At 51.9% G+C, this 27,027-nt stretch overlaps 1 protein-coding gene across 1 annotated transcript in view; it reads left to right on the forward strand.

Moving 5' to 3' along the window:
- Mad1l1 (mitotic arrest deficient 1 like 1) overlaps positions 1-27,027 on the forward strand; it is a 318,963-nt gene that overhangs the window by 219,452 nt on the left and 72,484 nt on the right. The window contains exons 14-15 of the mRNA XM_028756021.1: positions 2,135-2,225; positions 18,265-18,472. Of these exons, the coding sequence (XP_028611854.1) occupies positions 2,135-2,225; positions 18,265-18,472 (299 nt within the window). The remainder of the gene's footprint in view (positions 1-2,134; positions 2,226-18,264; positions 18,473-27,027) is intronic.

Raw genomic sequence — 27,027 nt, forward strand, 5'->3', positions numbered from 1 at the left:
TCATTTGACCCTCACATTGATCGCAGATTTATCTGCTTCTTTGGGGGTCACCTTGGAAGGTAGCATCAGTAGGCATCTGCCTGTGTCATCTTGGCTACTTGGATGTGTGCCCAGTTGTTCCTCTCATCCTTTTGTGACCTGTGTGCTGGGTACCCTCTCACATTTCCCAGGTTCATGGTGAGCTTGTCTTTCTGGCTGCTTTTCCTTGGGAGTGTCTCTGCCGTCTTTCATACAGCCCAGTCCTTCTTGTCTCCAGCCTGCTGTCAGCTGTCAGCTCAGCTGCTCTCCTTTCCTGGTTCCTGTTATGGTGATCCCCAACCATAAAACCATTTTTGTTGCTACTTTATAACAGTAATTTTACTACCATTGTAATTCCTAATGTAAACATCTGTGTTTTCTAATGGTCTTAGGCGACCCTGTGAAAGAGTTGACACCCCTCCCAAAGGGTTTGAGACCCACAGGTTGAGAACCAGTGCTCTAGTCTCAGGCTCCCCAGCACTGGGATCACAAGTGTGCATCGGCGTGTCTGGCTTTCCATGTGGGTGCTGGGGCAGTAATGAAGCCGGAGTTTGCTACTTAGTAGGGTTTTTTCCCCCACCATTTTCCACCACCTTTTCTTCTCTACCTTTTCAACCCCTTAACACTAGGAGAGAGAGAGAGGGAAAGGGAGGGGGAGGGAGAGGGGAGGGGGAGGGGAGAGGGAGGATAGGGAAGGAAAGGGATCCCTAAATGAAGTCAGTGGTTGGAAAGTGGGCGGTGTTAGCATTAGACTACTTCCTGCTGACTAGGAACAGTGGGTTCCTTGGAGCAGCTTTGATCTTCTCTATCAGGACACCCAATTTCTTGTTGTTGTTGTTTCTTCTTTGCACATGACCTCTTAACAGTGCATAACCAACAACCAACCAACAGCCCACACCACACCTCGGGACCTCAGCATTTATATACCCTCTGAGAAGTCCCCAGAATTCCAAATGTCACACAATCAGAGAATCTATCTGCACCTGGCAAAATCATGCCCCTGCCAGAGCCTGAGACAAATCTCAGTCAGCTAATGTGGATGATCTGAAGCAGCCCCACAACCCACACCTGGGATTAAAATGAAAACATAGTCTTCTAATGTTTTGATTTTTTTTTTTTAAGAAACTAAAATTCCACAGTTCTCACTACGGAATAGAACTCAAATCCTCATGCTTTCAAAGCAGTCACTTACCCACAAAGCCGTCTCCCGAACAGGACTGTTGAGTTACCTCTTGCTGCCCCTCTGCCGTTGATCTCCAGCTTCCTTTATGGCAGGCATTCTCCTAAATGAATGTACTAAGACTTGTTTTGTGGCCATGCATTAGGCCTGTTCTGGAGTGTTCTGTGTCCTATTTCAAGCCAGCCAAGGCTACACAGTGAGATGCTAGCTCAGAAAACTGCCCTTGAGCTCCGGCCCCTCGGCCTCCGTTTCAGGGCGGCTGGATCACCCAGCACACTCGGCCTCCTCTCTGTTCTTGAAGTGGAAGCCTGAGCTCCTGAGTGGAGATAAAAACACTAGATGCTATACATCTTGTCTCTGAGCCTGCCTTTCTTGGCTACACTGTGTCCAGTTCAGTGCTTGCTGACTTCCTTTACTTTCGTTGAGCAGTGTATTTAGTATGTGTTGTTAAACTTCCTGGTGGCCGGAGCTTTGCTCTTGGCTGGTTTTGGTTTCTGCCTTAGTCCTGAAGTGCTCTCTGGGCACTTCCTTTCCTTTTAGCCCCTTGTAGCTGGCTGACTACTCTGTTTCAGGCTCCTGGACTACACAGATTTTAGGACCTGCTCCATTTTATGGTCTGGAATCAGCACAGCATGAGGAGGTGTATTAAAGGGTGGCAGCTCTAAAGACGCCTGAGATTGTTCTTCCATTTGCAGTTTTCCTTCTAGCCTGTGGTCACCCTCCGGGGTGGATGGGGGGGGGGGGCTGAGACACAAATTCCTTGCCTGCTTCTAACCAAGCTTCAGGGTCAGCGAAGACCCCCTGGCTTGAGTCCTTCTTTGCACCTGAACAAGTGCTACCCACTGCCGAACCCCCACCCTGGAACCCACCCCACATGGCCATGACCATCTGTGTTGGGCTATAGTGGCACCTGGTTATGTCATGGTCTCCTTCCAGGTTGAAGGTGGAGGAGTTGGAGGGTGAGCGGAGCCGTCTGGAACAGGAAAAACAGGCGCTGGAGATGCAGATGGAGAGACTAACCCTACAGGTAGGTTTGGGTGGCCAGAGAGATGTTCCCTGTACAGGTGGTACTCCTTCCAGCTCCTGTGAATGAAACCCAGACTTCCTCCTATGCATCCACCCTTACCTGGCTGAGAGCTACTGCTGGGTTCTGCAGGGCCACAGGTCTGTGCCACTCTGGCTCACTGTGCAGGGAACTGCTTCCTGCCGTTGGTTCCTGTGCTTCTCAGCACTGACCTCGGCCTCTCTTCTCTCTGGTGCTGTCCCCTGTTCCTGTCATTTCCCTGTGGCCATGACCTTCTCTGCTGTCTGCATTGGACTGTTTGTTTTTTTCTTTTTCGTTTTCCTCCTCCTGACCACACTGCTCATGGCAAGAAGCCCACAGGTTAGAGATTGCCCGGCTTCTAGACAGGCCATTGATTTTTACCTTGGCACCTATTAGAGGCAATCAAATCGCGTTCCTGTTACCAATCTTGGTGATGGGAGAGGTGACAGCGTTGATGAAGTGAGGTCTTCTGAACCTTGGCTGTAGTCATGCCCAGCCCTGGGACCTGTCATCCTGTTCTGTAATAATTGGGCCACTGTCCTGGGCCGAGGGCTGCTGGAGGGTGAATCAAGGCTACCTGGCTGAAGAACTGTGTCAGGATAGGGTGATAAATGGATTTCAGTGCAGCTTGTAGGGACTTCAGGGACAACACAACTAAAGGAGGTGCCAGTGTTCTGTGCCCCGTGTGGGTGACACAGAATGGGATTCACAAGATCTCCTTCCTGGAGCACAAGTTGCTGGCCCTGTTCAGCCCTTCCTGAGGGCTAGAGTGCTAATGGACCATGTCCACCCTGCTCCGGGCAGCCGTGTGGCGCACACTTCCACCCTGTTCCAGGCAGCTGTGTGGAGCACACTTACTTCCACCCTGTTCCGGGCAGCTGTGTGGAGCACACTTACTTCCACCCTGTTCCGGGCAGCTGTGTGGAGCACACTTACTTCCACCCTGTTCCGGGCAGCCATGTGGAGCACACTTTGGGAGGCCTTAGGCCTGTTTATTTCCTATCTGAGCTGCTGCTCTTTCTTCATAAGGCTAGGTGATAGGATTGAGGGAATTCTGTTCTAGGTCCTTTCTCTCCCATCCCCCACTATCCCTCAGCTGCCTGCAAGCCCTTGTTAGATGCTCTGTCATTCGTTTTTCATCAAGGTCAAAGCCCTGGGTCCCATTATATGTTGGTCTTGAACCTGGGCCCCTCTGGTACTGGGGAAGAAACATCCATCCTGGGGCTTCTTATGGCCTGGCCATAGCATTTGATGCCAGCCCTTTTGAGACCCAGCCTCCTCTGCAACTCTAATGGGACTGCTTGGACCTAGAACCTGGCAGTCTAGCCTTTGGGCGTCCTCAAGCCTTACTCATGTGCTCAGTATGCAGGCAGCCTCCTGCGCTCCCACTCTCCGCCTCACTCTTCCCTCTAGAGAAGAAGAGTGGCTTCAAGTTGGCGCTTCAAGGAAGATTGATTAAAATCAGCTGCGGTTCATCTTAATTGGGAACATATGCTCGGAGAGGGAGCGCAACTAGTTAGGATTTTTTGTAATTAGTTCACAGCTGGTTGGTGAGGAAGCAAAACTCCGGTGACCACTTAGAGCTGGGCGTGTGGGCGTGCTTGGGGGCTCAGTGGATGGGTCATCACAGTGCTGCATGCAAACTTGCCAAATTGATGCCATCCCCTCCTGGGTCGTTGGCTGTTTGCACACTGACCAGAGTGACCTGTGTGCATTGCTAGTGTAGCTAGGGAGTAGAAAAAGTACTAGGGTCTGCTTGCCTGATGGGCTCACATGCCAATTGGCCGGGTGGACAGCAAACTTAGGACTCACAGACAGTCCTGGCAAAGCTTCTGGGAAGTTAGCCACAGTGTGCAGGCCTTGAGTTTCAGCATTGTAGCAGTTGTTCTGAGTTGCAGAGCCTGGACTATGTAGTGAGACTCTGTATGAAAGTGTGGGGGCAGGAAGGCCTGACTTAGAGGTGGGGAGACTCGGGCTGGCACAGAGGCAGACACAGGGGTTGTCAGTCTCTGTCCTTAGATACGTTGTGTATTTCGTAAGAGCAGGACAGCTGTGTACAGAGGCCCGTGCTCCTCACAGCCTCCCAGAAAAGCCTCCACAGAAGTGCTTCTGATGAGCTATGTCAGGATATGTGTAGGGTCACCAAGGAGAGGCCTGTCAGGGGCTCTGCCCACCCTGAGGGGCAGGGGAGCCTGTCCAGGCCAGGACATATCCCTGCATGGTGACAAGTGAGGGTCCTTCATGTGAAACGTGGAGTGCTAAGCCAGCCCCGAGACTTGTTGATGCCTCGTGGTCCCACATTTTAGGCAGGCCTCCATGGGAGCGGGCCCTACTGCTTTTCCCCAGGGTTCTACTGCAATCGTTTTCAAGATAGAGAAATTGAAAGAATTTTACAGTGAATGCCCACTTACCCACCACCTACATCCTGCTGGGAACGGCACACTTGTGGCTGTGTGACATTCCTATCCATCCCTCTGCCATCCATTAGTCCGTTTTATTCTTTTGATGCATTTGAAACTAAATTGCAGACATCTGTACACTTCCTCTAAGCACTCGAGCATGCATGTAATTAAGCGAATTCATCTCTGGAATCTAAGCCCGGGCCCCTCGTCCCACAGTATTGCCTCATGACGGAGCAGAGCTCCTCCCTCCACAGTGAGGCTGTGCCAGTGGACCCCGGGGCCAGGCCTCTGAGCTGGCACATTCCTCTCACAGTCAGGGGAGGCTAGGCTGATGTCCGTACCACCTTACAGTCCTAAAGTGCTGCTCAGAACAGAGCCCAGACGGCTGCCCAGTGACATTTCGAATCAGTATATCTTTTTTGGAAATGGAGTGGGCAGAAAATTGCTGGGTTTCCTGCGAGTGGAAAGCTTCCTGAGCCTGCAAACGTTCCTGCTCCTGCCTGCGTCACAAGCAGCAGTGCGGTTAGGGTGCCCAGCCTCACCTCTTCCTGTGCCCACACCTGCCGCATGCATACACTTCTACAATGTCAGGGTGTTACTTACCACGAGACACCCATGTCAGGCAAGGCCCTAAGATACTGAATGAAAAAAGCCCAGCATTGTCTGGATCCTTGAGCTCCAGGCCATGCCAGCACAAGTCTCTGGTAGCCTCCAGCCCTTGCCTGAGAACTGAGTGACACTAAGAAGGTGGCATCAGTGCTCTCTGTGTGAAGGCATGGATCATGGAAAGTGGTAACATACCACAGAGCAAGAAATGGCATAGCAGCATTCAGACATCAGAGGAGAGACTTGGGGTGTCCTCTGGGAGCATCTCAGACAATCCCTGCCCACTGTAACTCCTCAGCCCGGTTCTTTCCTAAAGATCTGAAATGTCTGTGAGGCCCACAGAGTGCGGTGCCGAGGCTGCAAGGACCAAGCCAGACCCTCTTGCCACTATGTTGAACTCGTTTACTCTGCCTCACCCAGCTATGGCAGCACTCCTGTCCTGCTCAGCCTCGACACGACCGGCACCCTCCTCACCAGGTGTCCACAGAGACTGTATTGTTGGAACATTGACCCCCACCCCTGCCCCAGGATCTCTGTGCAGCTCCTTGCGGGCAGTGGCCATACCCTCCTGCAGACTTGGAATCTTGTCTACAGTCGTGGGAATAGGGTGAACACAGAGGCTCAGCGTTGTCTACATGCCTGTTCTCCTTGGATGAGCATGTCCACTGATGTCTCTTAGTCTGGAGACCCCATCTGTGTCCCTCTGAAACAGACCAGTTTTGTTTCGTGTCTTGCTGTGTGCACTGTTACATATGGACAGTTTCTGTGTGAGAACTCCTTGGGCCCTTTACTGCCTTCACCTGTCTTTCCTATTTGTTTTCCTTCCCTTTTCTTCTTTGCAGTTTTCAGATTGTACCCAGGGCCTTGGGTAAGCTAGGTAAGTGCTTTACTGCTGAGCCACGCCCCAGCCCCTCACAGGGAGATTCTAGGCAGGGGCTCTACCACTGAGTCACACCCCAGCCCCTCACTGGGGGATTCTAGGCAGGGGCTCTACCACTGAGCCACGCCCCAGCCACTCACTGGGAGATTCTAGGCAGGGGCTCTACCACTGAGCCACGCCCCAGCCCCTCACTGGGGGATTCTAGACAGGGGCTCTACCACTGAGCCACGCCCCAGCCCCTCACTGGGGGATTCTAGGCAGGGGCTCTACCACTGAGCCACACCCCAGCCCCTCACTGGGGGATTCTAGGCAGGGCTCTACAGCCTTCTTTTTCCTTTTTATTGTGAGACAGAGTCTCACGGTGTTCCCCAGGTTGGCCTGAAAACCTGCTCTGTAGTCCAGGCAGGCCTTGAAGGACTTGTGACCGTCCTGTCGTGGACTTCATGTAGCTGGTCCCAGGCCTGCACCTCACACCCTGCTGTGCCTTAGCACCTTGCACAAGACAAGCATATGTCCCTCCTGGCTCTACCTTGTTCCAGGGCTGGGAGCTGGCCTTGACAGAGAGGAGCTCAGCATCTCTCCTGGAGTGGCCTCCAGGCCCCGCCTTGCAGAATGTCTGTGTGAAGTAAGATGCTCAGTGAAAGGACAGACAGCACAGACCTAGGTGAGTGCAGGCAGCTCATGTGTATTAACACTGGAGACTAAGAACAGCCGGCTTGCTGACAGGCATTAGTGTAGTGAAGTTCCACAGGCACTGATTTCTTTTGCTTGTTTTTGAGCAACTGATGCACCCTCCTCCTCTTGATGTCACCTCCTACAGAACTTAGTCCCTGGGGCCTACAGGCTCTCTGGCACCAGCTGCTTCTCCTTGCTGGAGCACTGAACCCTGCCTTCCAATCCATCCAGGGTCCTCATACTCCACAGATCCCAACTAGAACCCTTAGACCCCCACCTCCTGCCTCAGCACCCTGGCTTGCACTTAGCAATCGGGTCAGGAGACAGGTTCTCTGACAGTCTCATGTGTGCCCAGTGGTCCCATCTTGCAGTAGCTTTGTGCCTTTCTAGCTTATTCCCATTGGATCTCCACCTGAAGCCTGCTCAGCAGCACACCTGACCCAGAAGACAGCTACGACGACTGTCCTCTCTTGATGCATCTAAGGTTTTAGTGATCTCACTGTTACATGACGAGTAAAAGGGAAAGGGAGAAAATAGAAAAGACTGGTGAGGATGGTAAACACCCACCCAGAAACTGCTCATATGTGCAGCGTTCACGCAAGGCACAAGACAGAGCCAGAGCTGCTCCAGAGGGACACACAGGAGGTCCCCAGACTAAGAGACTTCAACTAGCACGCTGGCACAAGCAGGGCAGGCATACAGACAACACTGAGTCTTCTTGAGGCTCTTGTGAAGGATTTAGCTAAGAACATTACAAGTCTACTGATGGTTCTTCTTCTTCTTCTTCTTCTTCTTCTTCTTCTTCTTCTTCTTCCTCTTCCTCTTCCTCTTCCTCTTCCTCTTCCTCTTCCTCCTCTTCTTCTTCCTCTTCCTCCTCCTCCTTTTTTTCTTGCTATTCAGAAATGGAGCTCAGCTTTGTGCATGATAAGGGATCTACGACTGAGCCACACCCCCTGCCCCTCACTGGGGTCTAGACAGGTGCTGTACCACTGAGCCACGCCCCTAGTCTCTGGTTGGTTGATTCTAGTCAGGTGCCTTATCACTGAGCCACATTCCAATGTCCCAGCACTGTAGAAACCTGTGGCTAACATTTTTGGTGAATTGACATTCTCTCACCTACTCTCCTACAGCAAGGTCCACTGAGAGGTGAGCATAACGGTGCCAGTGTGGAGACTGTCCAGCCAAACAGTCTCCATGGGGAGCTGAGTGAATGGAACAGCTGCCAAGGACCAGGAGCACCACACAGAAGAAGCAGTGCTCTATAGGGTGTGGCATAGCTGCCACTATGTAGCATCTTTTTTACCATCTGTGCCCAAAACAGATGGACTAGGTTGGTCCAGGTGGCCGGCCCTTCTTGAAGTGACAGCCTTACAGTATTCCCTGTTCAAATGAGGCATGCTGCCATCATGTATGGGGATGGCAGACATAACACTGACCCTGCCATTATGGATGAGACTCTGGTTTCTAGGGGAGTGTCTTGAAGGCTTCATGATGCTTGCTATGGATGCCATGGCCACTGAAAGACCCTTAGAGCCTTTGATCTTAGCATTGAATAGTCTGAAGCAGGAGGATAATGAGTTCAAGGCCATCCTAGGCTAGATAAAGAACTCTGTTTTAGGAAAACCAGAAAATCTGGAAGCACCTTGGTTTAACCAAGGCCTGTCAAGTTTAGCAGGTTCAGTGGCAGGGGATAGGAGGAATATTCACTCACTGGGCTCCCATGGAGCACTGGCTTCCTATATCATGCAATATTATTCAGCCCAGAATGAACTCCTGATGCCAGTTGCAAGTATGTATACGCTGAAGACATTCACTAAAAAAACTAAGGCGGGCCACCAAGGTCCATGCTGTCAGATTCCCTTGAATATCAGATTCCTAGAGATGCAAAGTGGAAAAGTGGGAGCCAGGCTGGGCTGGGGGCAGGGAGTTAGTATTTAGTGCCACTTTCAGCTGGAGAAGATGGGCATTCTGGATGGATGGCAGTCATGGTTGTACAACACCGGATATGCCTGACACACTGGTGCACAATGAGGCATGGTTCAGTGGGATATTTCACAGTTAAAAAAATTGAAAGGAACTTAGTTCATAGAGCACTCAGCATACGGGAAGCCTGGGCTTGCTTCCCAGCACCACATAAACTGGGCATGGTGGTGCGTGCTTGTAATCCCAGCACTCGAGTGCTGGAGGAAGAGTTGTGGCGGTCATCTTCATCAAAAGGTTCAGGGGTGTTTTCCTGGCTTACATACTGATATCAAGGACAGCCTGAACTGCGGGAGACTGTCTTTGAGATGTAGATACATAGATAGATGGATGGGTAGATAGATAGATGTGTGTGTGTGTGTGTGTGTGTGTGTGTGTGTGTGTACATACATACATACATGCATACACACACACACACACACACACACACACACACACACACTGAATCATCTTTGTCTGACAGAGACCGAGGAGCAGGGATGCAAGCTTCTGCCACACACATCAATGTGCTAGGTGTGGTAGCTGGCTGGCAGGCCCCACCCTCACAGGCTCCTGCTCAGCCCTCATTGACCCTTGACCATCATCTCTTAATCGATCCTTCTACTGCTGGCTCATGTCTCTGTAGCCTCCTACCAGCTGTCACCAAGAGCTAGGCATGAGCTTGGGCAGCAGCCAGTTACTATACAGTGAGGAGCTCATGAGAACAGACACCACTTGCTTTCCAGAGTTCCTCCTGGCTGGCTCATTCTGGGGTTGCTGGGAATGCCAGCCTAAGCTATGACCCAGTAGACACAAATAGGATACCTGCCCCGCCTCCAAGAACAGTCTCCACTTCATGTCCATACCCTGACTGTGCTGCTATAGAAGCCTAGGTAGCCAACCTTGTCACTAGCAGTGAGGCCATTGTCATCCTCAGTGCTGCATGTCACAAGGCTGAGATTAGGATCTTTAGGTCCAGCCCAGCTCATAGCTGGTGCCGCTCAGCTGGGTCGCCTATGTTGGCTCCCAACTTAAGCATACCCATACATCAGCTCTGGAGCCTCAGCCTTCCTTGACCTACCTGTTTCCTCATTTGGTTTGTTGAGGGCATTGGGTTGCAAGGCAGATGGAGAAAGGAGGGAGGGAGCATAGGCCCAGGATCTGGAGACCTGTCCTGCTTGACCAACAATCTCTGAGCTTATGTGTAGCCTGCATAGTCTTAAACCCTCCCCAGGACTGTCCTGTCCTGTGGTGACTAATCAGTTTGTTGGAAGGCACACAGTACTGCATATCCCCAGGTGGTCACTCTCCTGAACTGCTGCCATAGTCCCAGGGTCTCACTTTGGCTTTACCAGGTCTGAGGTTTTGTGTTTTTTTGGGGGGTGGGGGATGTGGAGTGGTTCTGAGCCTATCTGAAGCAAACTGGATCAGACAGTTTCTTGCTGAGAGAGTAAGGATGAAAGCAGGATTGGTGACTTCTAGGTCCTCTAGGTGACATAGGAAGGACTTTGGGATGCAAGTGCTTGGGACCCATGGCTCCTGTTTGCTGCTGGCACCACGTCTCCTGATCCTACTGTGAGGGACAAGGCTGACAGTGTCATCTCTTTGCACCTGGTAACTCCTGGTAGTTGCCTCAGTTTGGTAGGTATCCTTCAGTTCTTAGGGGTGTCTCCAGGAACCCTCAGATCCATGGACCATTGAGAGATAGCCACCTGGATGTGTCTAACATGAGACTGAGGGCAGGGTCAAACAGACAGACGTTAGTCTCAACACTTTAGCTTTATTTAGGGATGAGGATGGACAGGTGGACAGGCAGACAGATCTTAGGATCTGTTTAGAGTACAGGGATGGGCCTAAAAGCATTGGGTTGGTGACAGCTGCCCACGTTGCAAAGCTGTTGCAAAGAACACGCTCATGTCTGCCCACCCTCTGTCCTTCCTAAGGACTTGGAGCCACTTGGTGATACCCACAGCCCAGGAGCAGCTGAGGCCTGTAAAGGAAGCAGCTGAGTGGGCTCGTTTCCGAACATGAGGTATGCTTGGGACTGTACATCATTGACTTCCAGGCCAGGCCGGCCCCAACAGAGCACCTGAAGAGAGAGGACCCTAGGCATCCTGAAGTAGCCACCAGCTGTCTGCCCTTCTTTCTGAGCTCTGTCTGAGTTCTGGTCTGTGCACTAGAAAGTCAGGTAGCCCCTTTCCCTCAGATCTACATGCTTAGGCATTGACGAATTGGTGTTGCTGAAGTCTTGTACTGGAAGCCTGAAGTGCAGCCCTGGGAAATCCATTGAGCCTGGGAGGACCTGCCCTAAGAGTTTCCTGTCTCAGCTTAGCCACCACCCCCTCTTCCAGTCCTCGCATACGTTACTGGCTGAGCTCACAGCCCAGGGTCTAAAGGATGAAATATAGAAGAGGCTGAGATCTGGTGTGGGCAGCTCTGTAGGCTGTCCCCTGCAAGGGGGATCAGGGTTGCTACCATGGAAGTCACCAGCCCTTCCTTGGCTAAGCAAGGCTTACCCATAGTCTTGTAGGACTGTATTCTAAAGCCCAGCGTCCAGCCTGACATCTGTGCTGTGTCAACACATACTGTCCTGTTTTGTGATCTCCCTTAGTCACCAGGAACCAGGAACCTGAGGGTGTTGTAAAAACAGCCCTGAGCTATGCCGGCCCAAGTGTTCCCTAGCCTACCCTGGACCTGCTGAGGGCAGGTCAGAAGTGTGGTACAGCCTGGCCTCCTGAATAGGCAGGTTCCAAAGGCTGTGTGAGGCAGGGAAGGCCACACAGTGGCCATCTGGGGTCCCCGGGGTTCTCACTTGTGGCCTCTGCTGCTCTCTCAACCCAGCTCGGCCCACTATTCCCGGACTCAGCAGCCCAACCGAAGCCTCACTTTCACTATGGAGCTGCGGAGCTCAGCTGGGAGAGGTATTGATTTAGTTTTGAGTTGAGTGACTTATAAATATGTATGAGGATCGGTGGTTATTTAACTGTGCTTTTTAATTCTCCTCGCGTTGCTGCCTCTTTCCAGCAGGGTCTCTTGGTATGCCAGTCAGGTACCCAGTGGCAGGCGGCCTTGGCTCTCAGCTTGCTGCCTGGACCTTCCCTGGGGCAACTGGACCCAGGGGAGTGAGGTTAGGGGCAGCTGTTCTTCAGTGGGGACATAGTTGAGAGATCTAGTTCTATTGCAGGGTCAGGAGCCAGGGGTTGCTTTCCTCTGGACTTTAGTTTTTAATTTTCATTATGTTTTTATTATTTATTTATTTTGTGTGTGTGTGTGTGTGTGTTTAAGTATGCACGTACCATAGCACACGTGTGTGGACAACCTGTCTGAGTCACTTCTCTAATTCTATCATGCGGGTCCTAGGGAGTGAACTCAGATTGTCACCTTTTTTCTTTACCTACTGAGCCCTCTCACAGGCTAGGTTGTGTGTGTGTGTGTGTGTGTGTGTGTACACTGTATACACCTTATGTGCAGCAGGTGGGTGCTTACAGGTGCCCATGTTGGATGCCCTGCAACTGGAGTTACAGGCAGTTGTGAGCCGTCTGATGAGTGCTGGGAACCAAATGTGGGTCCTTTATAAGAGCAGTAAGCACTCTTAACCCCTGCACCATCTCTCTAGCCCAGAAGAAAGGTTCTTAAAGACCTGATTCACTAGGACTGGGGAGATAGTTCAGTGGGTGGGACCCAAGTTCAAATCCCCAGCAGCCATATAAAATGGCAGGTGTGGCACATACAGCCTCAGCACTGGAGGGTGGAGACAGTGAGGCCAAGAGCTTACTCCTGATAAAACAGTCAGCTTCCAGTTCAATGGAAAGACTCTGTGGCAAGGCAGTAAAACTGTGAACAGTAGAGGAATGGTCTCAGCCCACCCAGTTCCATGTCCTGCTCTGGCTTCTGTATGTACCTGTACACTGAATTATATGCTGTACGCTGCACACACCCATACAAACACAAAAAGGACCAAATTCACCATGTTCTCCCTCAGAGGGAAACTGAGGCCTGAAGGCTCAGAGGACCTGTGGAAGGCCACTCACACACTAGGGAAAGAACACGCTATATGAACTGAGTGCACCAGATACTGGCCCACTCAGCCATGTGCCTGCTGATGGCTCTGAATGGAGAGCAGTGGCTGGTCACCTCAGCTTACACAGAAGGTCACAGAGTGGGCAGGAAGAGCCACTTGCTCTTCAGGGAGTCTGCACTATACCCTGGAGGAGCCCCATGCATAGACCTGCCAGTACCACTATCCATAGATCTGAGCAGAGGCCACAGAAAACCCCAGTGTTGACACCTTCCTGCCACACACTCTGACTGTCAGCTCCTGTGTGCCCACCATCATTAGCAGAAAACATCAGCTCGCTCACTCAGCAAGTGAGATGTTTTTGTTTAGTCAATGATTGCATCGTGGCTTCAAAGGAAGGTTCCAGAATTTTCCTTTTGAGATTCTTGTCAGTGCCTCCAGTTTCCTCAGCTGTGAATCAAACAAGGCAACAAATTTTAGCAGCAGATTACAGCCATTCTCCCCTTTCTTCCTCAAAGCTGTCATCCTGTGGCAGACTCAGCGAAGTCGCTCGCTGACTGCCATCTGCTCGTCTCGGATGCTAGCCGGGCCCTGGACAGCCTTCTTCATACTGGCACTGATGTCCCTGGGCCTGAAACAGGTACCAGGTGTGCCTGGAAACCAAGCAGACCCAAACCAGTGCTGAGACAGGATCTGGTGCTGTGGACTGAGCCTGTACTTTTCTTCCCCAGTGGTCTCTGTTGCCTCTCCTGTAGTTAGAGGCACGTAGCTGCCTGGCCCCTCAAGTGCTCAAACATGCCCAGGCATAGAAGCAGGCATGTCTGGTAATACCTCTTGGGCAGGTGAATTTGCACATTTTAGAAGGCACTGACCTGTTTTCCTGGCCTATGGCAGCCCCTCAGGGTCTGCCCAGCCTCCTTCCCATGTTTATTATGTAGTTCCTGGCTGGCCCTTCCTTGCAGCAAAGGCCTTGGTGTGCCTGGTAGCGGTAGCACTGATATCTCCCTCTGGTAGTCTTGAGGCTACACGAGCCTTAACATGGATGACATCCACACAGCTTACCTCCTGCACCATGTGGCCCCTGACCACTGCCACTTAGTTTCCTTCCCAGTCCAAGCTCTGAAACCCCTTGTATCAGCCCTGCTATAGGACTTGAGAACAGAAACCTAGGTGGTGCTGGGTGCACACATGGCTGTGGACTCAGACAATGCCCTTGGCCCTGCCTTCTCCCTTTATGTAGTGTCTACAGACATCTGGCTGTTCCTTCCTCTGCAACCCTAGTGCCTCCAGGTGACCATGTAGGGAAGAGAGTTCTTCAATTGGGGTCACTTCTGTCTGCAGCAATGGCCCCATATCTACTCAGGAGCAGAGATGTTGCGTCTCTCACAGGAGGGAGGGAGGGAGGGAGGGAGGCTATGTCTGTGGGCCTCGTAGTTCTTTATGCTTCAGTTGGTGATCTGATTTCTAAGCGTGTGACATACATTCTGGCCCAAGAAATGTTCTCTTTGTTAAGCATTCATCTGGTAGACTCGGTGCCATACCAGACACATTGTCAGTGCCAGAAGCACTGTGAGGAACAAGACAGACAGCCCTGTCCTCACGGAGCTGACCTCTGGTAGGGGACAGCAAATAAAACAAGTGTTTAAGATGACGAAGTGTGTTATAAGGTGCAGGTGCTGTGGAGGGGGGACGGCAGGGGTAGTGATGGCTGTCACTTGTCGTCTGTCAGTTCCTGGCTGGGTACTTGTTTTGAGTAAGCACTGATACTTTGCTGTTGGCTTCATGCTCTACAGAGTGAGACGGTGGCCTGCCTTAGAGAGGCTCAGGCTGGTTGCCTCTTCCTTCCTCCCTAGCATCTCCCTCCCCTCTCCCCCTCTCCCCCTCTCCTTCCCCTTCTCCTTCCCCTTCCCCTCCCTCTCCCCCTTCCTCTCCCTCTTCCTTTCCTCCCTCCCTCCCTCTGTGTGTATATGTATGTGTCTGTCTGTTTTTTGAAACAGGATCTCACTTGTAGCCTAGGCTATCCTAGACCTCACTATGTAGACTAGGCTGGCCTTAAACTCCAAGAGATCCTCCTACTTCTGCCTCCTGAGTTCTGGAATAAAAGGTATTCTTTGAGAATACTTTTGAGTCTTGTGGTGTCTTCTGTGCTGTATGCTCAGTTTGGGGCTACGGGAGCTGTTCCAGGACCCAGTTATTCCTCACCTCAGCTTGAGATCTCCCGGACACAGCCTATCAGCCTGTAAAACACCCAAACTAAGGGTTTAGCTGTGGTTTTTAAAGTCTTTAAAAGGAAAACTCAGGAATATCTTAGGCCACATAAAAATTCCTGTGTTTGGGTGAGCATGGTTTCATTGGCACACTTGACGCTCTTCCCTGCCAGTTCCCACGCCTATAGTCTGTGGCTGCTTTCTCACCGAGCTGTGCAGTGGGCACTGGGACAGACGAGTAGCCCTGAAGAGCTGGCTGGCTCTACAGGCGGTGGCAGGCTGGGCTCTGATCCCCTACCCAGCTCCCAGTGCTTGGCCTGGGCAGGGAAGCCGAGACACTTGTCCAGCCCCAGGGCTGTCACAGCGGGTGTAGGTGATGGATTTCACATGCTTGGTTATCTCCCCAACTGGTGAAATTGCACGGAATAAAAGACTGTTGAAATTGCACAAGTAACAGTCTCAACCCTGAAAGCCAGGGAATCAGCTAGCGTTCTGGGAGCCTCTTCATCCCCAGGGCTTTACAAGGTTCTCAGGAAAGCTCTGACGAGTCTGCCAGGCCTGCTCCCCCTCCCTCCCTCTTCCTAGTTCTGGCTGGTGGCCTAGGAAGCCAAGTTTGCAAACCCTACTGCTCCCTGTGGGTAGCTCTGGCACTTCCCCCCCCCCAACCCCACCACATCCCATCTGGAGGGGACTGCAGGCTGGTGTTTGCTTGTGTGAAGGATCTTGTTGTTCTGCTGCTCCTCTTAACCCCTCGGTCCCACAGAAGCATATCTGGAGGGGTGGCTAAAGGCTGACAGACTGTGGCCTGGGTGAGGTACGCCAGGGAAAGATCATACTGCCCTTTGGTACTACAGAGGGGCAATGGCCTACAGCAGCTTAGCTCATGGGACCTGGAAGCTTATTGACTACCGGCTGCCTCACTAACTGAGTCTCCCAGCTTCTTCGCTCTATGCGTCTGGTGGTCTAAATGAGTGAGCTACTTCCCATCTCCTCAGCAGGCATCCTGGGAGGGGAGGCTGAGGCCAGAGGAGGCAGGGAGCCCCTGTATGTCGACATGAGGATCAGTGTCCCTTGCTGAACAGTAACTGGCTCCTGGGCTTTGAGGATTGGACCCCAGACCCATCAGCAGAGGCCTCATCATGGGCCAGTTCTCTGCTCCCAGATTCTAGAAGACACTTCTAGCCTCCATCCCACCCTCTGTGGCAGCCCTGTTACATGCCTGAGAGCAGGGGCATCTGGGAAGAGGATGGCCAAGATGACAACTGACTCCTAGCTTGACTTCCTGAGTCACCTCAGACCTCACAGAAGTCTGTCTTGGGCCCAGTGGAGGCAGCAGAGAGCCTCTCCCTTTGGTGGCCTTGGGGTCACCACCACATGGCACATTGTGGTCACCACCCACTGTCCACTCAGTACCATGCAAGAATACATACCCCTTCTTCGTGGGATGCCTGCTTCGTGCTAGGCATATGACTATCTTGTTGGCTGCAGCCAAGGCTTTCCTGATGGCTCATGTGTATACCATTCTGTGCTCATTGGCTCTTTGGGTTCTGTCTGTGAAGTATCTGATCATTCAGTTTGCCTGTTTTTCAGTGGCTGACATTTTCTTGCTTATTTTTGAGTTCCAAATAACTATGTGTGAACTGATCAGGTGAATGAGATATGGAGAACAATCCCACTCTGAGGTTCACCTCCTTCCCAGAGTATTTTCAGGTATAATGTATCCCCACTCCCCCATGCCGCCGCCACACACACAGTCCTTTTTTTCCTTTTTGATGAAACTCAGTTAAACTTAAAATTCTCAAACTCATAATTCTCCTGCCTCAGTTTCCTGAATGCTGTGCTGCATCAGCTTCCGTTTGTTTCTCTCATGCCAGCACATCGTCTGTCGTACCTGAGACACCGTCACCACAAGATGATCCTGTCCTCTCACACTGTCAGCCCCCACATGGTAGTCTACAGCTGTGACTCAAGTTCCAGGGGATCCAGCACCTCTTCTGACCTCTATGGGCCCCAGGCGCTCATCTTGTACACATCCGTACATGTAGGCAAAAGACTCATAAAATAAATACATGCAAAAAATGTAATCTAGCCTTTTATATCTTGATTGGCTTCCTGGAATTGAGATGTCGAGGTCACAGGCATCCTGTCCACCCTCTCCTGTGCTGTAGTCTTAGTCACTGCCTTTGGAGCATGTGGGGATAGATACCCCCTAGAATCAGCCACATTGCTCTCCTGTGCTTGTCCCTGGCTTGAGGAAGCAATGACAGGTGGGTGGCACTTCTGGGCACTGTTAGCTTCAGGCACTGGAGCGAGTCTGTGGGAACTCTCCTTGGCACAGTCATGGTTTCTCTGTAAAACCATTCTAGGGAGCAAGGTACTCTTGTGTGTTCATTTCTGGGCCTCCCTTCCATAGACCTCTTGCCAAGAGGGATAGATGGCAGACCTCACAGGGCTGGAGGACAGGCACTGTGAGACTGGTCTCTCAGTGTTTATGTCAGGATTCACTGGCTGTGGACAGCTTTATGGGATGCAGGTTACACGTGCTAGACAAGTACTGTACGGCTGAGCCACACCCTCAACTCTCACTGGCTGATTCTAAGCAAGAGTCCTATGACTAGGCCACATCCTGAGCCCTGCCCCCAGCCCCTCACTGGGGGATTGTAGGCAGGGGCTCTACCACTGAGCCACACCCCAGCCCCTCACTGTGGGATTGTAGGCAGGGGCTCTACCACTGAGCCACACCATCAACCCCTTACTGGTGGGTTCTACCTAAGTATTGTACCACTGAGCCTCATCTCCAGTCCTGTTTTTTTTTTTTTTTTTTGAGACAGGATCTTACCAAGTAGCCCAGGCTACCCCTGTACTCACTCTATGGCTCTAACTAGCCTTTTATTTACAATCTTCTTATCTTGTGTACGGTGTAGGAACAAGCCTATGCCTCTTGTTCCTTCCAGAACATAACACTGAATTTGGTTTTTAGGTAAGTTGAGCTGTGTCCGGAGCACCTGTGATGGCCCAAGGGGAGTAAGACTGCTTTGCTTGTTTTCTCTGCCAGTTCAGTCAGTGGTCTCTGCACTCTTAGGAGATGAGAACCCAGATTGGTGACAGGCTCACCCGCACACGTTGTACAAGTGCTGTGATGATGTCACAGCAGCTGCGGCAGCTGGTGTTCCACCAAACGTTCATGTGCTGCCAGAGTCCTCCCTGCTTGTGCTCTGTGCTCCTGAGCGCCTCATCTGTAGCTGGTGACCCTGTGCTCTGTCTGCTCCTCTAGGGTGACTACAACCAGAGTCGAACCAAAGTGCTACACATGAGCCTGAACCCAGCCAGCATGGCCAGGCAGCGCCAGCGTGAGGACCGTGACCGCCTACAGGAGGAATGCGAGCGCTTACGGGGACTCGTGCACGCCCTGGAGAGAGGGGGCCCCATCCCTGCTGACCTGGAGGCTGCCTCCAGCCTGCCCTCATCCAAGGAGGTGGCAGGTAGGTCAACTCACCCAGCCCTCTGGTCTCTGGAGAGGTGTGCATGTGGGGCTGCACGGATGGCCTAGCCTGCTTGCCCTTATAGCCAGCTGAGACATATTGCTTCCCTGCAGGCTTTGCAAACAGGGTTAGTCATCCAAGTTTGCAAGCAGCTAAGATCGTCTCAGACCCCCCAAAACAAATTAATACCATTTATCAGTTTATATGTGGCCCATTAATCATGAGTAAATCCAATCCTCAGAGAAAACAGGGCCATCGTTCACTGGCCTAAGCACACATCACAGAGCCCAGGGCCCTTTGCAGCCAGGCCCAAGATTCCAGGGAAGAGCAAGACCAGCACAGTCAGTGCTTCTCGCCACCCTCTCCAGTCAGTAAGTCAGGGTAACAACCGTCAGAGCCTGTACCTGGCACCCTTGAGGCATTGTAGTGCCCACTGACGTCCTTCACTGAGCCTTGGTAAGCATGGCAGCCATGGGCTCCTGCCCCACCTGCTTTGCTCTACAGCTCTGAAGTGTACACTTGTGAGTATGAGGGAGAGGCTTGCACTAGGTCTGGGTGAGAAGGGAGCTGGGACAAAGGCATGCTGGTCGCAGGTCCTGCAGCAACCCTGCCTGTTCCGAGATCACTCTTGTTCCCTTACCCTTAAGGGCATTTCAAGCCACCTGGACTGGGATATGACTATGGAGCCTCTGTTGTCCTGAGGTTTATGTCTTGCATGTGGTTCTCAGCTACTTCTCATCCTACAATTGCACCTGTTTCCATTCTGTGTGTCTGTCTTCTGGTCCTAAGGAGGTACTTGGCATTTCTAGTCCTGAGCCAGGGAGGGTAGAACTGATATCAGGAAGCCCTTCCTCTGGGACGGATCTCAGGATGGAGAGGCAAAGACAGACTCGACTCTTCTCTTCATCCCTGCAGTCCTGTTCTGCCTCCCTTCTGCTTGTTGCATCTGCCCTGGTGTCACTCAGAACCTGGGAACCTGGAAAGACTGAAGGCATGCATCAGGGGCTTGGTGCCCCAAGAACCCAAAGTCTGAACAAGAATGGCTGGCGCGCCATTTCTTATGTCTTGTCAAGCTGAGGTGCTCTGAGAAGCAATTAATACCCTGGAGTTCTCTGCAGAGAACCTGGCATAGAATAGGTACTCCATATGACTTGTTGTCTGGGTTGTTACCCATAGTATTGTGACCTGGCTTTAGGGACGCCTGCTAGCATTTGTGCTCTGCTCTGACAGGCCTCCAGTTTGCCAGAGTCCTTTGTGAGTCTTGTGATTCCTGTGTTGCTGTAAGGGTCAGATCCGAGTGACAGATGGTATACCTGACCTATAGGTCAGAACTCTGTGTTTCTTGGCAACTTAGAAGAAGATCCTGTTGGCTTACACTTTCTCTTTTCGTGAGTGGTTGGCGTGTGTGTGTGAAGTGTGGATCTTCACCCCCTGTCCTTCATCTCTGCCCTTCTCCAGTGTCAGGTTCTCACAATGAAGGAACTTATTGTTGACCCTCTCATATCCCATGTGCCTGTTTTTCGGCACACCACATGTGTAAAACAGCCCAGTCTGGAACCCAGTCCTCTCAGGACTCAGGCCACTTGCTCTCTCCAGTAGAGCAGAAATAAGCCCTAGAAACTCTGCGTTTGCAGGCTCTCATTCCACCAACGTTGGCAGCCAGATAGAGGCGACCTCTACAGCAGACCAAAACCCAACCTCCCAGTGCTGCCTGGGCTCAGTTTGTGTGGCCCCTGCTGTCTCTGGCCCCTGCCAGCTAGCTGATTAATTGCAGTTTAATTAGGCATGCATTAAAATTAAAACAATCTCATCTTGTCAGAGTGACACATTGGAGGTGATCAAATTTATCACTGCTCGACTGGGCACAGCGGATCCCAGAGGTGTCTCTGGGGAAGAGAGAGAAAGAGAGTTGGCTTATGGGTGCCTTTTCCTTCAGCCTTTCTGCCTCAGGAATGGGAGTACTCTCCAAGGCCTAGTTTGGGGCTTGGGCCAGGGAGGGTGTGGGGCATAGATTAGCCCAGGCTCTTCCTATGTAGCTCAGGCTGACCTTGAACTCTCCGTTCTCTTGCTATACCAGTGGCTCTGGTTATGGAATCTAGGTCAGCTGGAGTGGCAAGGGAGGACAAAGGATGCCCAACCAGTCTGCCATCTTTGCTTTGATACAGGCCAGTCACAATCCCACTTCTGGGGAGAGGTGGACTGAGCACTACTTAAATGGGAAAGGAGCTGCTTTGTCTCAGGTGTCCCCACACAGCTGTCCCACTCTAGGGAAATGTCAACTACTTGTTCTGAGCCCCTGAACCACAGTGTATATAGAATAGTGCTGGCTGAGTGGGTACATCCCCGGTGTTGCAGCCTCCCTCCCTTTCCCATGTAAACAGCAAAATATCCTTGATGCACATGATCTATGTGGCAGGGGCAGGAACACAGGAGAACCATATTTAAAGAAAAAAACCTCAAAAGCTGACATTATTTTAAAAATAAATGTATTAGTTTTCAGCAAGCCACAAAATACTTGGTACACTGTAGAAACTATAAAATTCAGAGCTTGGTACCATAAATAAAATTTTATTGAAACATGGTCACCTTGTTGTTAGGAATACACAGCAGTCGAGTTAAGCTCCCAGAGACTAGGAGAGTTAGTTGCCTTCCTAGACTCCCCCAGTGAGGGGCTGGGGTGTGGCTCAGTGGTAGAGCCCCTGCCTAGAATTCCCCCAGTGAGGGGCTGGGGTGTGGCTCACTGGTAGAGCCCTGTCTAGAATTCCCCCAGTGAGGGGCTGGGGTGTGGCTCAGTGGTAGAGCCCCTGTCTAGAATCCCCCAGTGAGGGGCTGGGGTGTGGTTCAGTGGTAGAGCCCCTGCCTAGAATCCCCCAGTGAGGGGCTGGGGTGTGGCTCAGTGGTAGAGCCCCTGCCTGGAATCCCCCAGTGAGGGGCTGAGGTGTGACTCAGTGGTAGAGCCCCTGTCTAGAATCCCCCAGTGAGGGGCTGGGGTGTGGTTCAGTGGTAGAGCCCCTGCCAAGAATCCCCCAGTGAGGGGCTGGGGTGTGACTCAGTGGTAGAGCCCCTGCCTAGAATCCCCCAGTGAGGGGCTGGGGTGTGGCTCAGTGGTAGAGCCCCTGCCTAGAATCCCCCAGTGAGGGGCTGGGGTGTGGCTCAGTGGTAGAGCCCCTGCCTAGAATCCCCCAGTGAGGGGCTGGGGTGTAACTCAGTGGTAGAGCACCTGCCTGGAATCCCCCAGTTGAGGCATGACTCAGCAGCATAGTGTCTGTCTAGCAGTTTCTGAAGGCACTGGGTTCAAGTTCCAGTACTTGGAGGCTGGGTAACTTCTTAATTAAAAGTAATGAAATGGATAAGCCTTAAGTTTAACCTTTCTAAACAAAATCCTCTCTTAAAACAACAACCCTTAAAGTGTTGCTCCAACACAAACACTGTAAGGGATGAAGTCATCAGATGACAATTCTGACAAGAGAGCAAAAGCTCTCTCTCTTCCCCTTAGTTGAAGAAACAGCTTTGCAGAAGACGCACTCTCTCAGTTTCTAGGGCTAGTGCAGTAAAGTAGCAGTTCACACTGTACAGCTCGGCACAGCTGTATGCCGATCTCAGTCAAGACCTCCAGCACTTCCCTCCCAGTGTGAGCCATGCTCCAGCCTTGGCTCCAGGTATGTGTGCAGCCTTCTCTGTCCCTTCCTGTGGACAGAGCCATGTATGTCTCCAGCTGGTACTCGGCTTCCTGTACCTGGCAGAGCACCTCAGATCTAATCTGCACAGAATAGTCTCTTTTGGGTAATCTTCTCGGTGCTCTCCTCTATTGAGATGCCGCTGGCTAATCCCTGGGAGGGACAGAGACTATGAGCACAGTGCTGTAATTTATCCTGCACCTGGGGACAACATGGGGCTTGTCACCTTTTAGCCCCAAGGAGGAGGCTGGCACCACCTGGGATACCCAGCCAGACCCTGAGCAGAGAGCCCCACTGTTGAGTCAGGTAACTGGATGCAGAGTGGCTCACCTTCCAATTGCTCATCCTCCACTCTACTGTCTGGCTTCCAGCATGTTCCGTTAGAGTTGTGCTAGGGACCACTTGCATTTAGGGCGAGTGAACAGAAACAGCGCCAGTACACTTCCAATTCGGGGTGGTCATGGCTATATTTAATAATGCACCCCCGCACCTGTTCAGGTGGAGTGAGCCCAGGCGTGGACACAGGGAACAAGGTTAGCCTCCCAAGGACTTCAGGGAGACCTGGGCAAGGAACTCAAGACATCCATTGAGGGATATAGAGCCGAGCTGTCTGTAGCTTAAGTACTGGGACAACTATTAACTGCTCAGAATATCCTTAAGGAAAAAGCAAAGTCCATACTTGATATTAAACATGATTGCTGGATCAGCTGTGGAGGTTCACACATGTAATTCCAGCACTCAGAGCCCTAAGTTACTGGACACCTGGAGCTAGAGAGTGAAACCCTTATCAAATAAAAGGGGAGAAAAGGAAATAGAAAAAGAAAAGTCATAATTACTGAAAGAAGGTAAATGGAATAAAAAGAGCCAAACAGAAGCCCCTGAACCCAGGGTTTCTTGTGTAAGAAGTTAGTGCCCGTGAAAGGAGCAGTGAGCAGTTGGTCCATGGCGACCACGTGACAGATGCCACTAGGCAGCTCCTAGTGATCCAGACAGACAGTTAGACCCCAGCCCTGAGCCCCCACTGAAGAGAGTACAGAGGTTCTGCAGCGTCAACCAGAAGGAATCAGCCAGAACAGCCCAGAGGAAAACACAGCTGCTCATCAGCTCACTGAGGACTCTGACGCCTAGGCCAAGCCTGTTGGGACAGGCTGTCACCACTTGGGAGGTGGAAACAGGGAGAGCTCAAGTTGAAGGCCAGCCACTGTCTCCCTGAGCTGTACTCCTACACAAGATGGGAACTGGAAACAGAAGACTTGGGACGCTCACAGGCCAGCTAGCCTGGGTGCTTGTTGGTGAGCAGAGACCTTCCTCGGACAGGTTGAAGGCCTGGCACAGAAAAAATGGTCCTCTGACCTTCACGAGTGCATGATGGCATGTATGCATGTGCAGAAGCACATGCTCAGATGTATCACACATGTGCATATCACATACCTTTTTCATGTACTTGTATGTCACACATATCACATACATGTTTATACATACGAAGTTTTTTTAGAATAATCATGAGGTTTAACTGCCGGCTGTGTAGGCTATGAGAGGCCCTCCCACTCTGATCCCTGAGGTATCGGGTCACTCACAAATCAGTCCCCTTTACACCCACTCTCTGTGTCCAGCCAGGACTTCAAAACTCAGGGGCCAGTGTGGAAAGTAGATCCTGAACTGGAACCGAGGAACATTGTCAAAGGAGATTCCCCACAGCTGGGGCTAACTACAGGGTTAGGCCTGGATGGGACTCAGGAATGGAACTCCCACAGGGAACATGGCGCAGAACCCTGAGGCGTCAGGCTTCCTGTCCCCAGGTCAGCTAGAGCTGAAAGCTGTTCATCTAGTGAGCATGACCCTGGCAGCATAGTAGAGTAGGTAAAGGCCTAGAATTGGGGTGAAGAGGCTGAAGCAATACCTCGAGTTTTGGCTTTCCCAAGAGTCTGAATCCCTGGCCTCCCTCTGCTGCTCCAAGAACTGTGCCTTGTTGTCGAGAGCTGCCCTGGCAGTGTTCTCGGCATAGCCCGGCTCTTTTCAGTCTCTAAAGTGTAGTCCAGGCCCAGCCTGGAGACTGTGAGTCTTGTGGAAGCCCCTCCCCCAGCCTGTTTCTACTCTGTGGATGCCACCTGGGCTTCTCAGCCACTGGCTCTTCATCCAGAGCCAGGATGACCCTTGCCTGTGACCCCAGACCTTTATCAGAGCTTATGTCTGGAGCCCTGCTCCCGTGGTGTGCCCTCCCTCCTCTTCCTCCTCTTCCTCCTCCTCCTCCTCCTCCTCCTCCTGGCTGATGCACCTCACCCCTGCCCTTCTCTGGGTCCTAAGCACACGGTAGAGGTGGGGCCTCCTGCAGCCTCTTCAGTCTTGTTCTGCTGTGCTGTTGTTTTGTTTGGAGATGCCAAGGAGCAAACCCAGGCTCACAGAGCACCCCGCTGCTGAGCCATGTCCCTAGACTTCGAGTCTTATCCCCAGTCCCCCTTGGCTGAGGGCAAAGCTGACCTCCATCTGGTCCCTGTGAGCCCCCGTCGCTGCCCCCCACCCCGTCTGCCGAGGCTGCTGAGTAACTCCCGCATTCCCAGCTATGCTGAGCTGCTCGGCTCACTGCCTTGTTTCCTTTCCTTCCTGGCATGTCTGTAAACTTTGCCGGGTAACTGAAGCCAAGTACCCAATTAGGGATTTCTCTCCAGTTTCATTCAGCCCGTAATTGAAGTGGGAGCGACTTATTGCATGACACATCAAACAAGCGTGCACCCTGGAACCCCAGCCTGGATGTACACAGCGGCCCTGACCTCCCCACCTCAGACCTGCAGGGCCAGGCTAGGCCAGGCCAGGCCAGGAGGTGTTGGCACAGCCAGTGCTCACCAGTCAAGCGGGGGCAGGGCCCTTCAGCTCGGGGTCCCTATGGGAAGTCATCCAGGCCTAGCTTGGCAGCTACCACCCACCTTTAGTTTCCTGTCTTAGAGAGAGGGTGTCTCGCACATCTGCCTGTCTGGGCTGTCACAAGCTGACTTTGGTAGCTAGTTTGCGTTCCTTGGCTGTGGCTGGTGCGCTGTACTCCACACCATGGGGGACACAATGGTTTGGTATGGGCTCCATCTGACTTGGGCTGCTGTGGGGTCTAACTTAGGTGGCATAAGTACAGAGGGAAAGTCCCCCAGCTCTCCCAGAGCCTGCACTGGGCTGTCTGTCTCCCCTGTGTCTCCCCACGCTGCAGCACCCTCCATCCTCAGCTGTCTAAGGGTTTAATTAGCTCAGTGATTTAGTGAGTTTACAGCAGTACTCTGACTCCATGACAGCCCAGCGTTAGAATGTTCCTGTCACCCTGATGGGTCCCAAATGCCCTTGCAGTTGTCCGCTCCCACTCACAGCCCCAGGCAGTCACTGATCTTTCCTCTGTCGATTTGTCTTTTCAGAACATTTGTCTAAATGGAACCTTACACTACGCAGGCCTTTGTTCTGGCGCCTGTCGCTAAGCGTAATACTTTGGAGATTCAGCCGTTTCATAGCATGTATCCATGTCCCTTTGTATGGCTGGGTAATATTCCACCGCATGGACCACCCATGTATTTAGGGATCAAGTCATTGATGGTGGACGTTGGACTGTGTCCACGTTGGGCCTCTGTGGGTCATGCTGCTGTGGACATTGGAGGTAATGCCCGTGTCTTATGTGTATAAAGGGATTTTTGGATTATCTGGTACATGTATCACCTTTGTAAGGAATGACCTAATTGTTTTCCAAAGTGGTTGTGCCTGCTGACATCCCCTTGTGAGGGTCCCCTGTGTGCTCGTCATCCTCCCGTAATCCCTCTTTCCTGGCTTCTTGACGACAACATCCTCTGTGGGTGCATTTCCCTAATGACTAATGATTCGGAGCTCGTTTCTGCAGCTTATTAGCCATTCATACATCTTCCTCGCTGAGACGCCGCCGCTCACATCGGTGCCCAGTTTTTAATTGGATTGTTTGTCTTCTAATCATTTTCTTAATGCTTTCGTCTGATAAGCAGCGTTTTTAATTTTGATGAAGTGTAATTTATCAGCTCTTCCTTCCGTGGCAGACACTTTGTCCTGGGGACTCTGTTCACCCCAGCACTGTGGTTGCCTATGATTGTTACAGAGGGCTAGGCTGCAGACCCTGTGCCTGGCCCTGTTAGCTTGATGATGGAATCCAGTTTCATTTGTCCTCTTTGATCCTCAGTTACCCAGCACAATAGATGCTAGGCGTGCTGTGTCAGCTGGCTTTCTGTTGCTGTGATAAGCACCATGACCAAAGCAATTCAGAAAGGAAAGGGTTGATTCGGCTTCTGTGTCCCTCTCACAGCCCACAGGTAGGTCAGGCCAGGAGCTCAGGCAGGAGCTGTAGCAGAGGCTATCGCTGGACACTGCACACATGCCTTCTCCCCATGGCTTGCTCTCCCTGCTGTCTTATGGGACCCAGGCCTACCTGCCCAGGGGTGACACTATACACCAGTGGCCTGGGCCCTCCCACATCAATCAGTAATGGAAAACAATGCTTCACAGGCTTGTCATCTGCTGAGGGCATTTTATTCACAGCGTTTCCTGCTTCTCAGATGACCCTAGCTTCTGTCAAGTTGACAGAAACCTAACCAGCATACTTGCCTTCCCCAATCCTTACACTCTGGAGGTAGAGGCAGGGAATTAGAGGATTTTTAGTTTATCCTTGGCTACTGAGTTAGATGGAGGCTACCCTGAGTTACAACAACAAAAAGGCTACATTACGGTGACTCTGAAGATAAACTCATGATGTGGTTTCTAGTCCAAAATCACGCTGCCTTGATGAGTGTATTTGGCCAACTCTCCACAGGCCAGCCAGTCCCGGCACCCCATCCCTTGTCAGACTTGAAGCAGAGGCCGTGCGTCCTCTGCTCCCTGGGGGCTGCA

Source organism: Grammomys surdaster, unplaced genomic scaffold (assembly GCF_004785775.1).
Source record: "Grammomys surdaster isolate TR1022 unplaced genomic scaffold, NIH_TR_1.0 126109, whole genome shotgun sequence".
In the NCBI taxonomy this organism is placed as follows: domain Eukaryota; kingdom Metazoa; phylum Chordata; class Mammalia; order Rodentia; family Muridae; genus Grammomys; species Grammomys surdaster.